This window comes from Gopherus flavomarginatus, chromosome 18 (assembly GCF_025201925.1).
Source record: "Gopherus flavomarginatus isolate rGopFla2 chromosome 18, rGopFla2.mat.asm, whole genome shotgun sequence".
Classification (NCBI taxonomy): domain Eukaryota; kingdom Metazoa; phylum Chordata; order Testudines; family Testudinidae; genus Gopherus; species Gopherus flavomarginatus.
Window position 1 is genome coordinate 8,398,016 of NC_066634.1, and position 19,794 is coordinate 8,417,809.

Below are 19,794 nucleotides of genomic sequence, written 5' to 3' on the forward strand. Positions count from 1 at the left end.
TCACTGAGCCAAGTCCATTGTAACGGACATGCATGTAATATCCCCATAGAGCCTGCTGGGTGCTATTACAGTACTTGATTGACAATAAACATGGCCAAATGTCTTCACTACTGACCCAAGTCTGTGGTCTTATTGAGCAGTTTGATCGAGGTCTGCCGTGTCAGCGATCTGTGCAGAGATGATATAGCACACTGGGAGAATGCAGACGTAGCCTACATGGTGAGAACACACACATAGCCAACAACTGACAACAGGGCTCTCCATGTTTAGAGTCATGCTCGTGTTTAAACACTGTAAACTGTTCTTCCACATGCTTCTACAGCACTGAGCTCGTTGCTAGTGCTTAACAGATAATTGCTGCTGTTGGGAAACAGGTGAATACAATAGAATTTAAGGTACCGATGGACTGAGAGATATAATATATGTTTAAATCATCTGTAAATATATCCAGTCAATATACAAGGAATGATTTTCAATTCAAATATGAATTCGTCAAAGAAAATATTTCATAATTTATAGACACCAGGTTTACTGTATGCAGTGGAGCTTACCTGCATAGCTCTGAGCTCTTCTGAATTCTACAGAGGGAAAAAGCAATTACTGCCTTGACAATCTATGGCATAGTAAAATACAATGGAGTTGAAAATATCTTCTGTCTGCCTACCCATGTGTTTATGGCACACTCATCTCCATGCTGTTTTAATCTAGTTAATACACGAGCAATAATTATAATTTTCATTTAAGGAATAAGCAGATAATTTAAAACCAATCAACTTACCCAGCTCTCCTGACAGTCGATCTGAAATGAAAGGAAACTTCAGTCACTAACCCTAACTAGTTCTTTTCTGATACTGTTTTTAAATTCTGAGAACTCTGTACAAACAGTGTTTAGATAATGGGACTCAGTCAGGCAATTTTTTGTGTGCTAGTAGTTCTTTAACCATGATAACAGTCCCATTACAGTTAATGGAACTACTCACCTAAGTAAGAATTGGGCTTTTAGTTTTAGAGCTTCTTTCCGGGAAGAGTGGCAATAGCATGGCGACTGAGGCTGAGATTTAAGAGAGCTGGGCACCTATTTTCCTTAAGTTCTGTTGAAAATCCTAGGCATAAATGTAATTGACAATGATATGATACAATCTCTGTGTCGTGACTATCAAAGACACAAAGCAGAGAGCAGTGTTGGTTCATTCCATTATATAAATACTTCCGCAACATCTTTTTATTATTAATAATAATAATAATTATTATTATTATTATTATATATTCAATTGTCTGCAGTGCAGTCCCCCATTAACTCAGTGTAGCGGGCTGGCTACTAAAATAGAAGGGGTTAAAAGCAGCCCTGTAGAGGGCTGTGTCTGGAGATGGCTGACTTGGGAAGCAGCCGCAGCTGGGCCACGGCACAATCAGGCCACAGTTGGCCTGTATGAAAAGACTGTGAGTCAGGAGCCCAACCAGTCTTTCTCCCTGTCTTTAGAGAGAGAAGGGCCTGGCTCCAGGGAGATTAACCATGTATCTGGAGTGGAGCGGAGCAGGGCTGGGGAAAGGCCAAGGGAGCTGTTGGGGAGCTCCAGCCTAGGAGGTACTGGGTTGCAGGGGCAGCCCACGGGTAGCCAGAGGCAGCAGGTCCAAACCCCTTTGCCTGTGATGAGTGTCTTATACTGCAGTCTGCCCCAGTGAATGGGGGCTAGATGGAGACTGGGCAGTAGCCAAGACTGAGGCGAAGTGGGAATAGTGGGTGGGGGATCCCCTGGGAGGGGGAGACCCAGAACTGTGGGGTACTGCCAGAGGGCAGCACCTCTGGTAAAAGGGGCACCGGGTCCAGGAGGGACACAGAGGCTAAGCGGTAGCGGGACAACGGCCTGCAGAGTGCGCTCCAACAGCTAGAAAGCTAATTCCTGAGGCTGCAGGGGTGAGTCTTGCACATTTACACTCAGCCATTCAAAGTGCCTCTAGCCAAAAGTGACTACTGGGGTCTATTTTTGTAGTTGTAGCCTCATAAATCTTGAGTAAATTATTGTACCTGTATTGTACAATCAGGCACCAGAAATAAACATTTTTTAGTTCTTATCTTAAACATCATCATTTACCAGTGCTATTGTCTAGCACTGTTGAGTCCTGCCTCACAATTTTTGTGTGATACTGAAGTACAGTGTAGAATATGTTAGCTCATATGATTGTTGTCTCCCTAATAGCAGTGTTGCAAAAATTAAATGAGTCAAATTCATCACTGTTGCAGTTCCAATGACTGCTGTGGTTTCAAAACAAAGATAATTTCTTAAAAAAAAAAAACAAACCTCACCAGCATTAATATTGATAATCTCAGCATTGTGGTTAGTGCACATACTATCATTATATACCTGAATCTGTGTAAGTATAAAGATGTCATTACCCTTTGCATCTAGGCTATAATCCTAAAGTAGACAGAGCCACAACATTTTAATGATTTTGAAAGTGTGTATGTGTGTGTGTGTGTGTGTGTGTGTGTGTGTGTGTGTGTGTGTGTGTGTGTGTATCACCAGCGCCTTCTGCTGGATGGAATCAGAACTGTTCAACCGCATTTCACAAGCCCTATCCATCTAACAGTTATTGAAGACGTTTGTTTAGCTGAAGCAGTAAGTGCCTGTGTTATAGAAATAGGAGAGGTCTGGGTTCCATCTGTGCTGTTATCATGGACGTCCAGGTGGCCATGATGTGTAGAATAGTGACATCTGCAGTCTTACTTAAATTGTAATCCCCTTGAGGCAAGGGCTGTCTTTTTGTTCTGTGTTTGTACAGCACCTAGACCAATGGGGTCCTGCTCCATAACTGGGATTCACAGGCACTACTATAAAACACCTACTAAATAACATACAGCACCAAACGCTATGGGCTCTTGGGTTATGCCTAAGGATACTAAATGCTACTGTAACTCACCTAACAAATAATACACACCATCTAGCAAGTGCCATGACTGGGATCCTATGAAGTGGGTATGCACCCATAAAAGCTCATGCTCCAATACGTCTTGTTAGTCTATAAGGTGCCACAGGACTCTTTGCTGCTTTTATAGATCCAGACTAACATTGCTACCTCTCAGATAGATGCTACTGTAATTCATCAAATACATATAGTACAGCTCCTACCACAGAGGAGTTTGGCTAGGTGTTATGGTAATAAATAAAAAAATAAATAATTTGTGCCCACGGTTTTGTTACAATGTATTAAGCAAGATAGACTTATGATCAAAGGAGAATGTTTCTCAATCCCAAAAGAGTGGGGATAATGGGCCACATGCTTTGCTTTCAAAATACAAAAAGCAGATGCCACACCGTGAAATTAATAGGCAGGTTCAATACAACAAGAGGAAGTATTGTTTTCACCCAACACCCAGTCAACCTAGTATGTTGTGATGGCCAATTTAATAAATGGTTTCAAAAAAGGACTAGATATATTTATGGAGGACAGGTCTATCAAGGGGTATTAGCCAAGATGGTCGGGGATGAAACCTCTGCTGGAGGTGACCTTAAATCTCTGATAGCCAGAAGACAGAATGGGAAGTTTAGGATGGATCTCCTCAGAATTGGCTGCTCTGTACACTCCCCTTGAAGCTCTGGTACTGGTCACTGTAGGAGACAGGATAGCAGGCTAGATGGACCTTTGCTATGACCCAGTATGGCAGATCTTGTGTTCCTGAAGTAGAAGCAGAGTCTCACAGGCTGGTATTTGACCACATTTATTGGGCTTCACCTTCAAGATGCCCTAGACAGACGCACCAGAACGTTCACCTCTTTTATTTTAAGACAAGTGACAAAATAGACAAGTTTTCTTACCAATATTTTCCTGTATCTCTTGAATTGCTGCAAAATAGTCATTAAAATTAGTGCAATGAACAGAAGAGAGAGAGAATAAGAACTGAGAGAGTGAGCAAAGAGATAGTGATCCATGGAAAATGTTGTGAAAACTATTCATAGAGAATTCTGCTATTACCCATGCATAGGAGAGATCTTGCTAAATTCTCACTCAATATTTAATAGCCATCTGTTTTTATGACTCAGTCTGTGTGCCATTTATTTCAAACAATAGAGTGCAAAACACCTGAAGAGGCTTTCAGTGATCTCTGTCATTATTTTTATTATTTGTAGTGTGCCAACAGCCTGCTACATGCTTTAAGACATTTAACTCAAGGAGGCCCCTGCCACTAAGAGCATGTAATGTACAGTGACAATTTCCTGTAGAGCTGAAGGATGCTATGCAATAAGAGTGATTGACAAAGATGTTTAGCAGAGTCTTCTTAGTTAGTTTCAAAATTAATCTTTAAATGCATGTATGTTTGTTTAATATTTCTTTTATCTCACTATATGATGGAGCAGATCAGGTTGTTTTTTTATTTCAGAACTGTGAAGGAATTATAAAGGGGAACATGGGAAAAAAAAGTTTGTGAAAATTGTTTCCATTTTTTCAAGCACCTCTACTTTGTGGAGCTCTGGTTTACAGACATTAGAAGTGAAATATGTTTTAATAAGAGACTTGCAGTTATACTATGGAGGGACTTTGGATCATCATTGGTCTGCGAGGTTTAAAGCACAGGGGACACATGGGAAGAAATCATGGATGAAAAATGGAATGAAAGTTGCAGTTGCAGGTGAAGCAAAGAAGGTGCTGGAGGAGAGAAGAGAAACTATTTTGGAGAAATCAGACAGGAGATGAATTTTAGGACAACAATCTCATCTTTGTTCTAGATTGCAAGGGAAAGCCAATGAAAGAATATTAAGAGAAGGGTGGACTTAGATCAAGGGAGAAATTAGGTGTCTAGTCAAGCAGAATTTGAGTCAATGGAAAGTGGGAGGGGATGCGGTGAGGGTCTAGCAGGTTGTAAAGGTGGACATTGTGGTGGTAAAGCTGAAAGCTGGAGAAGACTTTTCGCAATGGAAATTGAGTAGAATGAGCCAATATCATTGTGGAAGAACACAAAATAGTCAAACCCTGCCCACTCCATCAACCTATGGGAAAATGGAGAGAGAGGGGAAAGAATTGATGACAAAGCTGCATTCCAAGGATAGACTCATAGACTCATAGACTCATAGGTCAGAAGGGACCAATCTGATCATCTAGTCTGACCTCCTGCACAAGGCAGGCCACAGAACCCCACCCATCCAATTTTATAACAACCCCTATCCCAGGACCGAGTTATTGAAATCCTCAAAAATGGTTTGAAGACCTCAAGCTGCAGAGAAACCACCAGCAAGCGACCCGTGCCCCACGCTGCAGGGGAAGGCGAAAAACCTCCAGGGCACCTGCCAATCCGCCCTGGAGGAAAATTCCTTCCCGACCCCAAATATGGCGATCAGCTAAACCCTGAGCATGTGGGCAAGAGTCACCAGCTAGCACCCAAGAAGGAATTCTCTGCAGCAACTCAGTACCCATCGCATCCAACATCTCCCCGCAGAGCATTGAGCAGACCTGTCTGGTGGTAATTCAAGACCAATTGCCCAAATTAACGATCCTATCATAATATCCCCTCCATATACTTATCAAGCTTTGTCTTAAAGCCAGGAAAGTCTTTTGCCCCTACTACTTCCCTCGGAAGGCTATTCCAGAACTTCACTCCCCTAATGGTCAGAAACCTTCATCTAATTTCAAGTCTAAACTTCCTAATATCCAGTTTATACCCATTCGTCCTCGTGTCTACATTAGTACTAAACTTAAATAATTCCTCTCCCTCCCTAACGTTAACCCTCTTGATATATTTATATAGAGCGAGCATATCCCCCCTCAGCCTTCTTTTGGCCAGGCTAAACAAGCCAAGCTCTTTGAGTCTCCTTTCATAAGGCAGTTTTTTCCATTCCTCGGATCATCCTTGTAGCCCGTCTCTGAACCTGTTCCAGTTTGAATTCATCCTTCTTGAACATGGGACACCAGAACTGCACACAGTATTCCAGATGGGGTCTCACCAACGCCTTATATAACGGTACTAACACATCCTTATCCTTGCTGGAAATACCCCGCCTGATGCATCCCAAAATCGCATTTGCTTTTTTAACAGCCGTATCACATTGGCGACTCATAGTCATCCTGCTATCAACCAGTACCCCAAAGTCCTTCTCCTCCTCCGTCGCTTCCAACTGATGCGCCCCCAACGTATATCCAAAATTCTTATTATTAATTCCTAAATGCATGACCTTGCACTTTTCACTATTGTATTTCATCCTATTTCTATTACTCCAGTTTACAAGGTGGTTCAGATCTTCCTGAATAGTATCCCTGTCCTTCTCCGTGTTAGCAATACCCCCCAGCTTTGTGTCATCTGCAAACTTTATTAGCACATTCCCGCTCTTTGTGCCAAGGTCAGTAATAAAAAGGTTAAATAAGATCGGTCCCAAAACCGATCCTTGAGGGACTCCACTGGTGACCTCCTTCCAGCCCGACAGTTCACCTTTCAATATGACCCTCTGGAGTCTCCCCTTTAACCAGTTCCTTATCCACCTTACAACTTTCATATTCACTCCCATCTTTTCCAATTTAACTAACAGCTCCCTGTGCGGAACCGTGTCGAACGCCTTACTGAAATCTAGGTAAATTATATCTACCGCATTTCCTTTATCTAAGTAATCCGTCACCTTCTCAAAGAAGGAGATCAGATTGGTTTGGCACGATCTACCTTTAGGAAGAGAACAGAGATTTTGAGGAAAATAAATTCATTTTGCAGTTGCTAGTGGCAAGACAGCCTGGAAGTGGTATCTGAAAGGCAGTCTGAGACATGTGACTGAATGGAGGGAAGAGATAAGAGGTGAGGAAGATGATCTACGAGTCTTTGTTTTAGAAGAGCCAGTATAAGCTGTGTGCTCAAATGATGTCCCATGGGGAGAGAGTGCATAGGAGAGGGTCAAAGGCATAGAGACACCAGTGGAGATCTCTATCCAGTCCCTAATATGGGAGCAATGATTATGATGTCAGTAAGTAGGTAGCTATGTATGATCACCTTTTCTAGTGTTCAGCCTCATTTATTAATAATCTTTGACAGTGATTGAAAATAAAATATATATATAATAGTCATTCAAATAATATGCGGCTGTTCATTTTTATAAAGCAGCTTATTTTCATTTCTGGCTAAGCTCTGTCTGTCTACACTGAGTATTTTAATAAATTGAGACTTACCTGTTGCATCTGTCCTTTTGTTTGTCTCTAAAGAGTAAATGAATGAAAAACAAGAACAAATGCATGTTACTGGGATAGTGATTGGCTTTAATTGAGAGAGATCATGGATTTTAAGGGTAGAGTGGCCGTTGTGATCACCTAGCCTGACCTCTTTTATAACATAGGCCAGAAAACTGCCCCCAAATAATTCCTGGGGTCCTGGGTGAAAAGCTGTGAGGTGGGCTGTTACATTTTATTCCATGTTATTCCATTGTTAAACAGATTCAAGTCTTTGCAAAATGGATGTGAAAACAATTTCTAAAATAATAAATAATCCATAAAATGTTAAAAACATCTAAATCTCTCTACACATATCCAAGAAAGAGCATTTCACTTGGAAATGAGCTGCATTCAATTATTCATATTCAATATTCATATTCAATATTGAAAATCTAAACTCATATAAGAACTTGACTGGGCCTGTTAACCAGACAAAGATATTTGGGGATGGTGATCTTTTTATATGTGCACATGAACACACATAAGAGAAATGATGAACCATAAGAGCATTTGCATTCTCACCTAGAATGGAGAGTAGACGTTCTTTTTCTGAAAGATATGATATATAAATATCATTGCAAGATAGAAAGAAAATGTTGTTTAGTATGTTTTATGGCATTTATGAAATATGCATTACACTTTACACCTATATTTATAATTTATTTAAAATACAATAATTCATACTGTATAGGTCAAATTCTGCTCTCAGTTATACTGGAGCAAATCGAGTGTAAAGTCACTGATTTAATCCATGAACATATCACAATGTTTTTTACTTTATTTGAATAGTTGTATAGTTCACTACATTTTTAGGTATAACTGAAAATGGGCCTTGTTTGTTAAAAAGTCAAAGTTTAAAATGTTCATGCAAAACCCAAAAGGTTTTGTTTTAGAAATGTGCAGTGTTTGAATGAATACTATAGGTTTTCCACACAAAATAAACACTTTCTGGAAGAAAAAAATATTGACCCCCGCCCTCCCTCAAAAAGGCCGAACTTTGGACTTTGTTGAAAAATGCAGTATTCCTGTGATTTGATATATCGCTCAGATACAGCCTTAGACATTAGAATATATTTGATTGACAGAGCAGTACTGCCTTGGACAAACAGTTTATCTCAGCTAACATAATATATTAACATAATCTGCCTATGTATAGCCAGTTTATTGCACTGAGTGTAGCATGTATGATTATCTGCCCTGTGGGCAGGTGGCATGTGTGTAGTCGGTGCAAGGAGCTCCTGGCCCTCAGAGACCACATATGGACTTTGGAGGCCAGGGTGGCGGAACTGGAGGAGCTAAGAGAGGCAGAGAGGTATGTTGATGAGGCTTTCCGGGACGCTGTAGAATTGTCCCACCTCCGGTCAGACAGCCCCTGCACTGTTGAGGAGGAAGAAAGGCCCAGGGAAGCAGAGCAGTCAATGGAAGCAGAGGGAAACCTTCCCATAGTTGGGACCCTCCTTCCAGATGGTGCTGGAGTTGCTTCTGGCACTGAGATTACCTCTCCAGGGGAGGGAACTCCACTTGCTAGGAAAAGGCAGGTGGTAGTAATGGGAGATTTGATCATTAGAAACGTAGATAGCTGGGTTTGTGATGACCGGGAGAACCGTATGGTGACTTGCCTGCCTGGTGCGAAGGTTGCAGATCTCTTGAGGCATCTAGACAGACTTATGTGTAGTGCTGGGGAGGAGCCGGTGGTCGTGGTACATGTAGGTACTAATGACATAGAGAAGGGTAGGAGAGATGTCCTGGAAGCCAAATTTAGGCTGCTAGGGAAGAGACTGAAATCCAGGACCTCTATGGTGGGCATTCTCAGAAATGCTCCCAGTTCCAAGCGCAGGGCCAGGTAGGCAGGCAGAGCTTCAGAGTCTCAATGCGTGGATGAGACGATGCTGTAGAGAGGAGAGGTTTACATTCATTAGGAACTGGGGAAACTTTTGGGATGAGGGGAGCCTATACAGGAGAGATGGGCTCCACCTAGACCAAAGTGGAACCAGACTGCCGGTACTAAACATTAAAAAGGTTGTAGAGCAGTTTTTAAAATAGGAGATGGGGGAAAGCCGACTGCTGCAGAGGAGTATGTGGATCGGACACAGACTTCTCTTAGGGGAGAGTCTGATGATAGAGAATCTCCAAGTTACAGTCAGGAGCAGAGGACAGAAGAGGATAATGTAAGGGCCAGATCAGATGATAAACAGTTACATAAAAAAGAATCTGGCATATCAGAAAAGGGCAGACAAATAAACAGGGACAAGTTTTTAAAGTGCTTGTGCACAAATGCTAGAAGTCTAAATAATAAGATGGGTGAACTAGAGTGCCTTGTGATAAAGGAGAATATTGATATAATAGGCATCACAGAAACCTGGTGGACTGAGAGCAATCAATGAGACACAATCATTCCGGGGTACAAAATATAACAGAAGGACAGAACAGGTCGTGCAAGGGGAGGAGTGGCACTATATGTGAAAGAAAATGTAGATTCAAATGAAGTAAAAATCTTAAGCGAATCCACATGTTCCACAGAATCTCTATGGATAGAAATGTCATGCTCTAATAAAAACATAACATTAGGGATCTATTATTGACCACCTGACCAGGACAGTAATAGTTATGATGAAATGCTAAGAGAAATTAGAGAGGCTATCAGAATTAAGAACCCAATAATAGTGGGGGATTTCAATTATCCCCATATTGACTGGGAACATTTGACTTCAGTACGAAATGCAGAGATAAAATTTCTCGATACTTTAAATGACTGCTTCATGGAGCAGCTGGTATTGGAACCCACAAGGGGAGAGGCAACTCTAGATTTAATCCTGAGTGGAGCACAGGAGCTGGTACAAGAGGTAACTATAGCAGGACCACTTGGAAATAGTGACCATAATACAATAGCATTCAACATCCCTGTGGTGGGAAGAACATCTCAACAGCCCAACACTGTGGCATTTAATTTCAAAAGGGGGAACTATACAAAAATGAGGGAGTTAGTTAAACAAAAGTTAAAAGGTACAATGGCTAAAGTGAAATCCCTGCAAGCTGCATGGGCGCTTTTTAAAGACACCATAATAGAAGCCCAACTTCAATGTATACTCCAAATTAAGAAACACAGTAAAAGAACTAAAAAAGAGCCACCGTGGCTTAACAACCATGTAAAACAAGCAATGAGAGATAAAAAGACTTCCTTTAAAAAGTGGAAGTCAAATCCTAGTGAGGCAAATAGGAAGGAGCATAAACACTGCCAACTTAAGTGCAAGAGTGTAATTAGAAAAGGCAAAGAAACTAAATGGATTCTTTGCTTCAGTCTTCACGGCTGAGGATGTTAGGGAGATTCCCAAACCTGAGCTGGTTTTTGTAGGTGACAAATCTGAGGACTATCACAGATTGCAGTGTCACTAGAGGAGGTTTTGGAATTAATTGATAAACTCAACATTAACAAGTCACCAGGACCAGATGGCATTCATCCAAGAGTTCTGAAAGAACTCAAATGTGAAGTTGCGGAAATCTTAACTAAGATTTGTAACCTGTCCTTTAAATCAGCTTCGGTACCCAGTGACTGGAAGTTAGTTAATGTAATGCCAATATTTAAAAAGGGCTCTAGAGGTGATCCTGGCAATTACAGACTGGTAAGTCTAACATCGGTACCGGGCAAATTATTTGAAACAATAGTTAAAAATAAAATTGTCAGACACATAGAAAAACATAACTTTTGAGCAATAGTCAACATGGTTTCTGTAGGGGGAAATCGTGTCTTACTAATCTATTAGAGTTCTTTGAAGGGGTCAAAAAACATGTGGACAAGTGTATTTAGATTTACAGAAAGCCTTTGACAGGGTCCCTCACCAAAGGCTCTTACGTAAATTAAGCTGTCATGGGATAAAAGGGAAGGTCCTTTCATGGATTGAGAACTGGTTAAAAGACAGGGAACAAAGGGTAGGAATTAATGGTAAATTCTCAGAATGGAGAGGGGTAACTAGTGGTGTCCCCCAAGGGTCTGTCCTAGGACCAATCCTATTCAATTTAGTCACAAATGATCTGGAGAAAGGAGTAAACAGTGAGGTGGCAAAGTTTGCAGATGATACTAAACTACTTAAGATAGTTAAGACCAAAGCAGACTGTGAAGAACTTCAAAAAGATCTCACAAAACTAAGTGACTGGGCAACAAAATGGCAAATGAAATTTAATGTTGATAAATGTAAAGTAATGCACATTGCAAAAAATAACCCCAGCTATACATACAATATGATGGGGGCTAATTTAGCTACAACGAGTCAGGAAAAAGATCTTGGAGTCATTGTGGATAGTTCTCTGAAGATGTCCACACAGTGTGCTGAGTAGGTCAAAAAAGCAAACTGGATGTTAGGAATCATTAAAAAGGGGATACAGAATAAGACTGTGTATATATTATTGCCCTTATATAAATCCATGGTACACTCACATCTTGAATACTGCATACAGATGTGGTCTCCTAATCTCAAAAAAGATATTCTAGCACTAGAAAAGGTTCAGAAAAGGGCAACTAAAATGATTAGGGGTTTGGAGAGGGTCCCATATGACGAAAGATTAAAGAGGCTAAGACTCTTCAGCTTGGAAAAGAGGAGACTAAGGGGGGATCTGGCAGAGGTATATAAAATCATGAGTGCTGTGGAGAAAGTGGATAAGGAAAAGTTATTTACTTATTCCCATAATACAAGAACTAGGGGTCACCAAATGAAATTAATAGGCAGCAGGTTTAAAACAAATAAAAGGAAGTTCTTCTTCACGCAGCGCACAGTCAACTTGTGGAACTCCTTACCTGAGGAGGTTGTGAAGGCTAGGACTATAACAGTGTTTAAAAGAGAACTGGATAAATTCATAGTGGTGAAGTCCATAAATGGCTATTAGCCAGGATGGGTAAAGAATAGTGTCCCTGGCCTCTGTTCGTCAGAGGATGGAGATGGATGGCAGGAGAGAGATCATTTGATCATTGCCTGTTAGGTTCACTCCCTCCGGGGCACCTGGCATTGGCCACTATCGGTAGACAGATACTGGGCTAGATGGACCTTTGGTCTGACCCAGTACGGCCGTTCTTATGTTAATGAAACTATATAGCTAACCAGTATCAAACAGATCCCCATCTTTCATGAATCAAAATCTATTAATACTTTTTTAAAGCAAATTACATAATAAATTTTCATGCTCAGATTGTACTTACGTATGAAGGTTTTCTGGTGTTATATGATAGTCTAAAGATTAGTCTTGTTTAATCTATCATATACAGTTATTCAGGCATTATGTAAATTGTACTTAGTTTAAATTATACTTTGAGTGATTTACTCTTGGTTTCTTTCTTATTTTTTGTAGTGGATTATAACTATAAGCTATAACTTTATCAGTAGGAGACATTCTCCCACTGATATAGTGCTGTCCACACTGGCACTTAGGTTGGTGTAACTTAAGTTACTTAGGTATACTTAGGAGCTTATTCAACTCACTGAGTGACATAACTTGTTGATTTAGTTGGGGTTGGTCCTCCTTTGAGCAGGGAGTTGGACAGGATGACCTCCTGAGTTCTCTTCCAACCCTAGTCTTCTATGATTCAATGATTCTGTGATAACTTACTTACTTAAACTGTAGTGTGTACATAGCCTAAATCTCTTGTAAGACTTATTTCGAGGGTATAAGTAAGTCTTTAGTGGTGAATAGCCCTGGTGTAATCCCTTAGTGACAGATAGATTCAGTCCTCATAGAATATCAAGATTGGAAGGGACCTCAGGAGGTTCTAGTCCAACCCCCTGCTCAAAGCAGGACCAATCCCCAGACAGATTTTTATCCCTAGTTCCCTAAATGGCCTCCTCAAGGACTGAACTCACAACCCTGAGTTTAGCAGGCTAATGCTCAAACCACTGAGCTATCCCTCCCCCCTAAATAATAATAAAAAAGTCATTGAGTCCAGCCCCCTGCCTTCATTAGTAGGACCAAGTACTGATTTTTGCCCCAAATATTGAAATGGCCCCCCTAAGGATTGAACTCACAACCTTTGGTTTAGCAGGCTAATGCTCAAACCACTAAGCTATCAGCATAACTTTTTAAAGTAACTCCATGATTCCTTTACCTGGGTAAGGACTGATACCTCTGTGGTTAATGTCTTGGAAAATTTCAGCATGTTATGTAATACTGTCTGCATGAATCTGACTCATGGAAATACTCCTAACACCTTATATCACATCAAAAATATATTTACCTTCTTCCATTGTTTTCTTCTCAGTTACTGCAAATACATGGAATCACATTGCAATGTTAATTACTCTTATAAGTTTCCCAAAGTCTTATTTCAACCACAAAACAGCTTTTAATACTGGACCAGATTCTCTCCATTTAGGAGAAACCTGCTTTAGGAGACAGGAACAGATTGTTTCACTTGAAGATCATCTCCTCATTCACTATATTGGAAGATGGTTTCTTCCAGTTCACTGATTATGCAGAGAATCTGAAGACATAAAGCAACGGATGGCCCATCATCTGGGAGAATGTCAGGATGCTTATCAAGACCCCTTGCCTCAGCACATCCCCCCAACCCACATCCTCTGACTTTACAGGACAGTTTCTGAGTGAGCCAGACAAAAGATCAGATATCAACTGGTACAATGATTGGGATGGGAAAAGAGAGGCTTCAGAGTGAAGTTTTGGGACAGCTGAAAATTTAAGGAAGGAGTCCAAAACAAGTAAGTGTCGGTGAAGTGAAATAAATAGATCCAATCATGAGACTTACAATCTGCTGAAGAAGACTAAAGTGAAACTTTAATTCAGGAAGAATTTTTTTTTAGCAGAGAAATATTATGGGATGCTGACATTTCTAGGATACCCCATGAATGCCCACATGGGAAATGAGTGATCAGAGGAGCTAGATGCTCACTCAGCTTCTTAAATAAGTCCAGGTCTTGCCCTAGTCCTGAATGAATCTTGTGGACCAAGAGCAAATCCACTAAGGCCAAACATAATTCCCAGGCAGATAACCAGCAAGAGGCAATCACTCCTGTTTCCAGTGCCTATGTTATAAAAGGCCTTGAATTTTATACTTTACCCAGTCTATATTGGAGGATATAAGTGATTTCTTCATGTACATGAGCAACCCTTTTCTACAACTGATAATGATTCTGGAACAATGTCCACATAAGGATGAATGACAGAAGGCTAGCCTGAATGTGATCCATTTTAATAACAAGATCTGTTTATAACAGAAGGAAACAAACTTTCCTAATGAGCTACTAATGGCATTAGTCGCTGTTGCATAATTCCTGAATATAAACCCCAATTTCTATGAAATCATTGGATGCATACTGCAAACGTTAAAAGTACACAGCTGTTGACCACGATTAGAACAAACCCTCCCATCTCCTGTAATTTATAAACAGCTTCTCAGATCAGAACAGCAACTGCTACATTAAACTTTTGTTCTAAAATCAGAGAAATGTTGGGCTGAAAGGGACCTTGAGAAGTCATCCTGTCCCACCCTCTGCGCTGAAGCAAGACCAAATAAATCTAGTTAAACCAGTTCTAAAAACTCTCCAGTGATGGGGATTCCACAGGCTCCCTGGGACTGTGACAAAATCAAGATATAAAATATGTTCATATTAATTTGCATTCACTTGTCTTGTTACTTACCTGCTCGAGATGTTGTGTCATTATTCTCTGAAAAAAATTAAAATGCCTTTTGAAAATGAGACACTTTTCATAGCATCCTATAATAGTTTTGATTGAAACAGTCACTGTCATGAACCATCTGTAATTCTGATCCATCCATTGGTGTCTATTCTGGCCCTGAATATATTTATATGTGAGGAATTTAAAAACTGTCTTTCAGAACAAGGGACTTATCTGGTAGGGAATTAAATGTACAGACCCTTATCTTTAATTTTCTGAATCTGCCCCTAGAAAACTCATTTCAGGTTTTGTTTGGTTTTAGTATAGTTAAAGAATTCCATATCATCTCTTTAAACATTTTCACATATTTATTGAAAAAACATACAAAGAAATACTTACTTTTCAGTTTATACCCTACAGCAGCAATAAGGGCCATGCTAGGAAATAAAATGACCAGGAAAGCAGCCATCCAAGGGGATGTGGTCGGGAAGAAAACATCTGAAAAATATGTGACAATGTCAGTTACATTCCACTAATTCTTAAGAAACATCATGAAAATTATAAGGCCAACCAAACGGAGTCTGTCTGAGAACCTGGTGAAATCAGATTTCACTTGACTTTAAAGACTCCACTTAAAAGATTCTACGCATCTTCAAGGAAGGATATCATGGAGATCAGAGCTGTGGGCTCCTCCAATGTGTTCTGAAAAAGCACACACCTTCAGCCACACCCAGCTCACCTTACTCATGCAGATAAAAACACCTCAGACATTGGCACATCTCACATGAGTAAGGTTCACAGGATTTACCTCAAATTTACTTTCAGCACTAGTATTCATACAGAATAGGTGAGATAAATATCATTAACTCCCTATTGAGGTGGGGAAAGTGAGAGAAGTTAAGCAACATCTCTGAGGCCATAAAACAAGTCAGTGGCAAGGCTTGAACTCAATACAGAATCCCTGTACTCAATAGATATAAACGGGACAACTCAACTGGTGAGTACTTTAAAGTATGAGTAAGGGCTATGGAATCTGCCCAATAACCATTTAATAATAATGAAAACTTAAACTCAACGTTATAGTTGAAAAATTAAGCACACAAGAATCAGGAGAGGCCAAAATGAAAGTCATACCCACCACCTTAACTTTACTCTCTTTTTCAATGATGCATTAGTACATTGAATGAAACAGTTTTCCGTATCTTTTAGTAATATTGAAAATGCCATGCAACTTCATTACATATTCATGTGCAATGAAAGCTGTTAGAACACTGGATTGTTGTGTAGAAAGAAAACACTTGATGTACTTGAGCAAATTATGATTTTTAAACTTTTTGACTCAGTCTAAACAAAATGGGTTTTTGCTGGAAACTGACAGGCAAGTATTTACATGAAGATCACTCCTAGCGCTTATATAGAGCATTTCAACAGTAGATTTCAAAACATTTTACAAAGGAGCTCAGTATTATTATCCCCAGTTTTGGGCAAACTGAGGCACAGAGGGGGAAAGTGGTTTGCCCAGTGTCAATCATCAGGTAAGCAGCATATTCAGGAATAGCACTCAGGACTCCTAAATTCTAACCCAGTGCTCCATCTGCTAGACCAGACAAAATCTGGGCATCTATTTCTTACAACAAAGGGGGAGAGAAAAATAGGACCTATCTCATTAGCCAAGCAGCCTCTTTATTGAGCCTTACAGTCAATGATCCCAAAGTGCACTCACCTGAAATTAGGACTCTGGACTCGCTTGCTGTCTTTAGTATGTTATTGATAATTTTGCAGGAGACTTCATTGTCTGAGCCTGGGTTTATGTTAATGGCACTTTCAATATTGTAGATTCCAGCATCTGTCTTTGTGTTGATGGTGGTCGGCTTTTCTGGTCGGTTTTGTCCTTTACTGTCTAACCAGAGCACCTGGGGCTCAGGGAACCATCCCTCTGACCTGCAGGTGAGGCTAATCCCCTGGTCTGCATAGTCCTCCATGAAAATGGAAGACTCACCACCTCTAGCTACAAAGAAAGAACAAAAGTTATTACCTTCTCCTCCCCAAACAGTGCAGAGTTTGGGGGATTTCCCACTGCCTTGTACACATGCTGCCTGAGAATTCTGACAGAATTTGTCACCCCTTAATATGAAATTATAGGGCAAGAACTCTTCCCATGTTAAGTTAAAATAGTGATGTATCTGAAGAAACCTATACATTGGAGCTGTTCTCTTTGCCTATAGCAGTTCAGAATCTCTCAAAGACCTGAAAGCCTCTGTGGACACACTCCTATTTATCCAGATATCTTGGTGTGCAGATGTGGTGAAAACTCAGTTCAAATTGTAAGCTGTCACTTTAAATTTCTGGGCTTTTTTCCAGGTCCCATGTGCTGCGCTCTGCAGAGAACTGTGAATCTGGGTTTAGCAATAGTCAGTCTGCAAAGAGGAAGCTTAGAGCAATGTAGGGTGAGTTGGGCCGCTGATATAAGGAGCAGCCTGCTTTGTCTTTCTCTGTTTTTTGGTTATTGTGTGTTAGGGTTTTGGATTCTAAGAAATTAGGTAATGTTACACTGCAACCTCCCAGAAAGAGCATTTTATGGCTTTTGTCTAACTTCTGTGTTTGTATGCTGTGACCACAATATCTGGGAGCTAAGTGGACTGCACCATGGTATGACCTAGATGTGTCAGGTAACATTTTACATAGGGGCTTAGTTCTGTAGGGAAATCGTCTAACATAAACACCTGACCTCCGTGTATAAAACTCATCCTCCTTAGAATTTAATTGAGTTCATCAGAATTACATGAAGTCCTGTGAAGGGATACCCCCTCACCCTGGTATGAGGGAGGCTAAGGAGCCCTTCTTTGGCCTGTTCCATGCTGATGAGACACATCTGCAAGTTTGCTCAGCCTGGACTTGGTGGGATAACTCACATGACTGGAGCACTGTCATGGATGTGTATAAACTGTTTAGGAAGGACAGGTGGGGGAGAAAAGGTGGAGGAGGTGCATTGCATGTAAGGGAGCAGTACGATTGTTCAGAGCTACAATATGAAACTGGAGAAAAGCCTGTTGAGAGTCTTTGGTTTAAATTTATAGGTGAGAGCAACAAGGGTAATTGAGGAGGAGGGATAGCTTGGTGGTTTGAGCATTGGCCTGCTAAATCCAGGGTTGTGAGCTCAGTCCTTGAGAGGACCATTTAGGGATCTGAGGCAAAAGTCTGTCTGGGGATTGGCCCTGCTTTGAGCAGGGGGTTAGACCTGATGACCTCCTGAGGTCCTTTACAACCCTGATATTCTAAGTTGTGATGGGCATCTGCTATAGACCTCTAGACAAGGAGGTTGAGGTAGACAAAGCTTTCTTCAGACAACTAACAGAAGTTCCCAGATCACAGGCTCTGGTTCTCATAGGGGAGTTCAATGACCTTGACAACTCTGGGAGATGTTGTGGAGGAGCAGCAGGTTCCCTGGGTAAGGGGGCAGGGTGGTGGACTGGGTTAGCTGCTGTGGGGGCTCCTTTGGTGGGAGGGGCAGGTGGGTGCAGTTAGCTGCCATGAGGGGTGGGGTTAGCTGGGTGGGTGGCACAAGGTGGAAGCTTTGCTCCCTAGCAAAACTTCCTTGCACCAGCAATGGATGGATTGCACCCTCAGCAATTTCATGGATAACACTAAGCTGTGGGGAGAGGTAGATATGCTGGAGGATAGGATCCAGAGTGACCTAGACAAAATGGAGGACTGGGCCATGTTGACGGGTTCCGCTGGGGCTTGACCCTCCCTGAGGGGGAGGGAGCCACACCGGCCTCACGGTCGCCCTGAGGCTGCTTCCTCAACAGGCCACTGGTCCTGCCCCCGGGGTGAGGTCTGGTGAGGTCTGTCCCTGCAATTACAGTCAGCTCTGGCCCTTTGGGTGGGGAAGAGCAGTGGCAGTCAAAGGGGGCCCAGCCCTTGGTTTGGGCGGGGCACCAAACACAGTTACAAGCAGCTCTGGCCTTTTGGAGCAGGGCAGAGCTCTTGACCCTAGGCTGGGAAGAGGGAGAGTCTGCCACCCGGTTACGAGTGGCAGGGGGAACGCAGGCCCACCCACTCCTCTGCGTTCCAGCCCAGGGCCCTGGTAGCGGCTGCCACCACTACCGGTGGTCAGTGGGGATCCTGACCGAAACACACTGACATTGGCAAGGTTAGCTCTACAGCCTGACTGGAGTCAGGCGCCCCCGGGCTACTTCCTAGCTCCCCTCTACTCCTACCTGGTCCGGGGCCTCCGTTCTGGGGACGTCCAGGACTATCGGTTCCTCCCAATCCAGGCTGGGTGGCAGGTCTGGTAATGTTTCGGGGAATGCGGGCCAAGCCTGGTCTGGGGGCTCCTCGGGGCCGTAGTAGGGGAGAGGCAGCTCTGGCAGCTCCTCATCGTAACGGCCTCGAGAATGCTCCAGCGGCTCCTCATCGTAGTAGGGGTGAGGCAGCTCTGGCAGCTCCTGGTCTCTGCCTCTGGCTTGGGCAGTCTCCCAGTTATGGGAGTCAGCGGACACGTCTGCTCCTGCCGGTCGCAGACCTGCAACTGAAGGCTGGGGCCCGGCTTTTATTCTTCCAGGTCACCACCTGACCCTCTGAGGGGCGGGACTTCCACTCAGCAGCCCTGCCCCCGTGGATGACTGACGGGGCTCGACCCTCCCTGAGGGGGAGGGGAGCCACACTGCCTCACTACAGGCCAAAATAAATCTGATGAGATTCAACAAGGACAAGTGCAGAGTCCTGCACTTTGGACGGAAGAATCCAATGCACCGATACAGGCAGCGGACAGACTGGGTAAGCAACAGTTCTGCAGAAAAGGACCTGGGGATTACTGTGGATGAGAAGCTGGATATGAATCAGCAGTGTGCCCTTGTTACCGAGAAGGCCAACGGCATATTGGGCTGTATTAGTAGGAGCATTGCCAGCAGATTGAGGGAAATGATTATTTTCTTCTATTCAACCCTGGTGAGGTCATACCTGGAGTATTCTGTCCAGCTTTGGTCCCCCCACTAC

The 19,794-nt window shown here is 42.2% G+C and overlaps 1 protein-coding gene across 1 annotated transcript in view; it reads right to left on the minus strand.

The window, feature by feature from the left end:
- Positions 1-19,794, minus strand: part of LOC127036610 (butyrophilin subfamily 3 member A2-like) — a 30,039-nt gene that overhangs the window by 3,783 nt on the left and 6,462 nt on the right. The window contains exons 4-12 of the mRNA XM_050927666.1: positions 16,520-16,804; positions 15,196-15,294; positions 14,818-14,844; positions 13,397-13,423; positions 7,702-7,728; positions 7,141-7,167; positions 3,816-3,842; positions 779-799; positions 552-578 (exon numbers count right to left, since the gene is read on the minus strand). Of these exons, the coding sequence (XP_050783623.1) occupies positions 552-578; positions 779-799; positions 3,816-3,842; positions 7,141-7,167; positions 7,702-7,728; positions 13,397-13,423; positions 14,818-14,844; positions 15,196-15,294; positions 16,520-16,804 (567 nt within the window). The remainder of the gene's footprint in view (positions 1-551; positions 579-778; positions 800-3,815; positions 3,843-7,140; positions 7,168-7,701; positions 7,729-13,396; positions 13,424-14,817; positions 14,845-15,195; positions 15,295-16,519; positions 16,805-19,794) is intronic.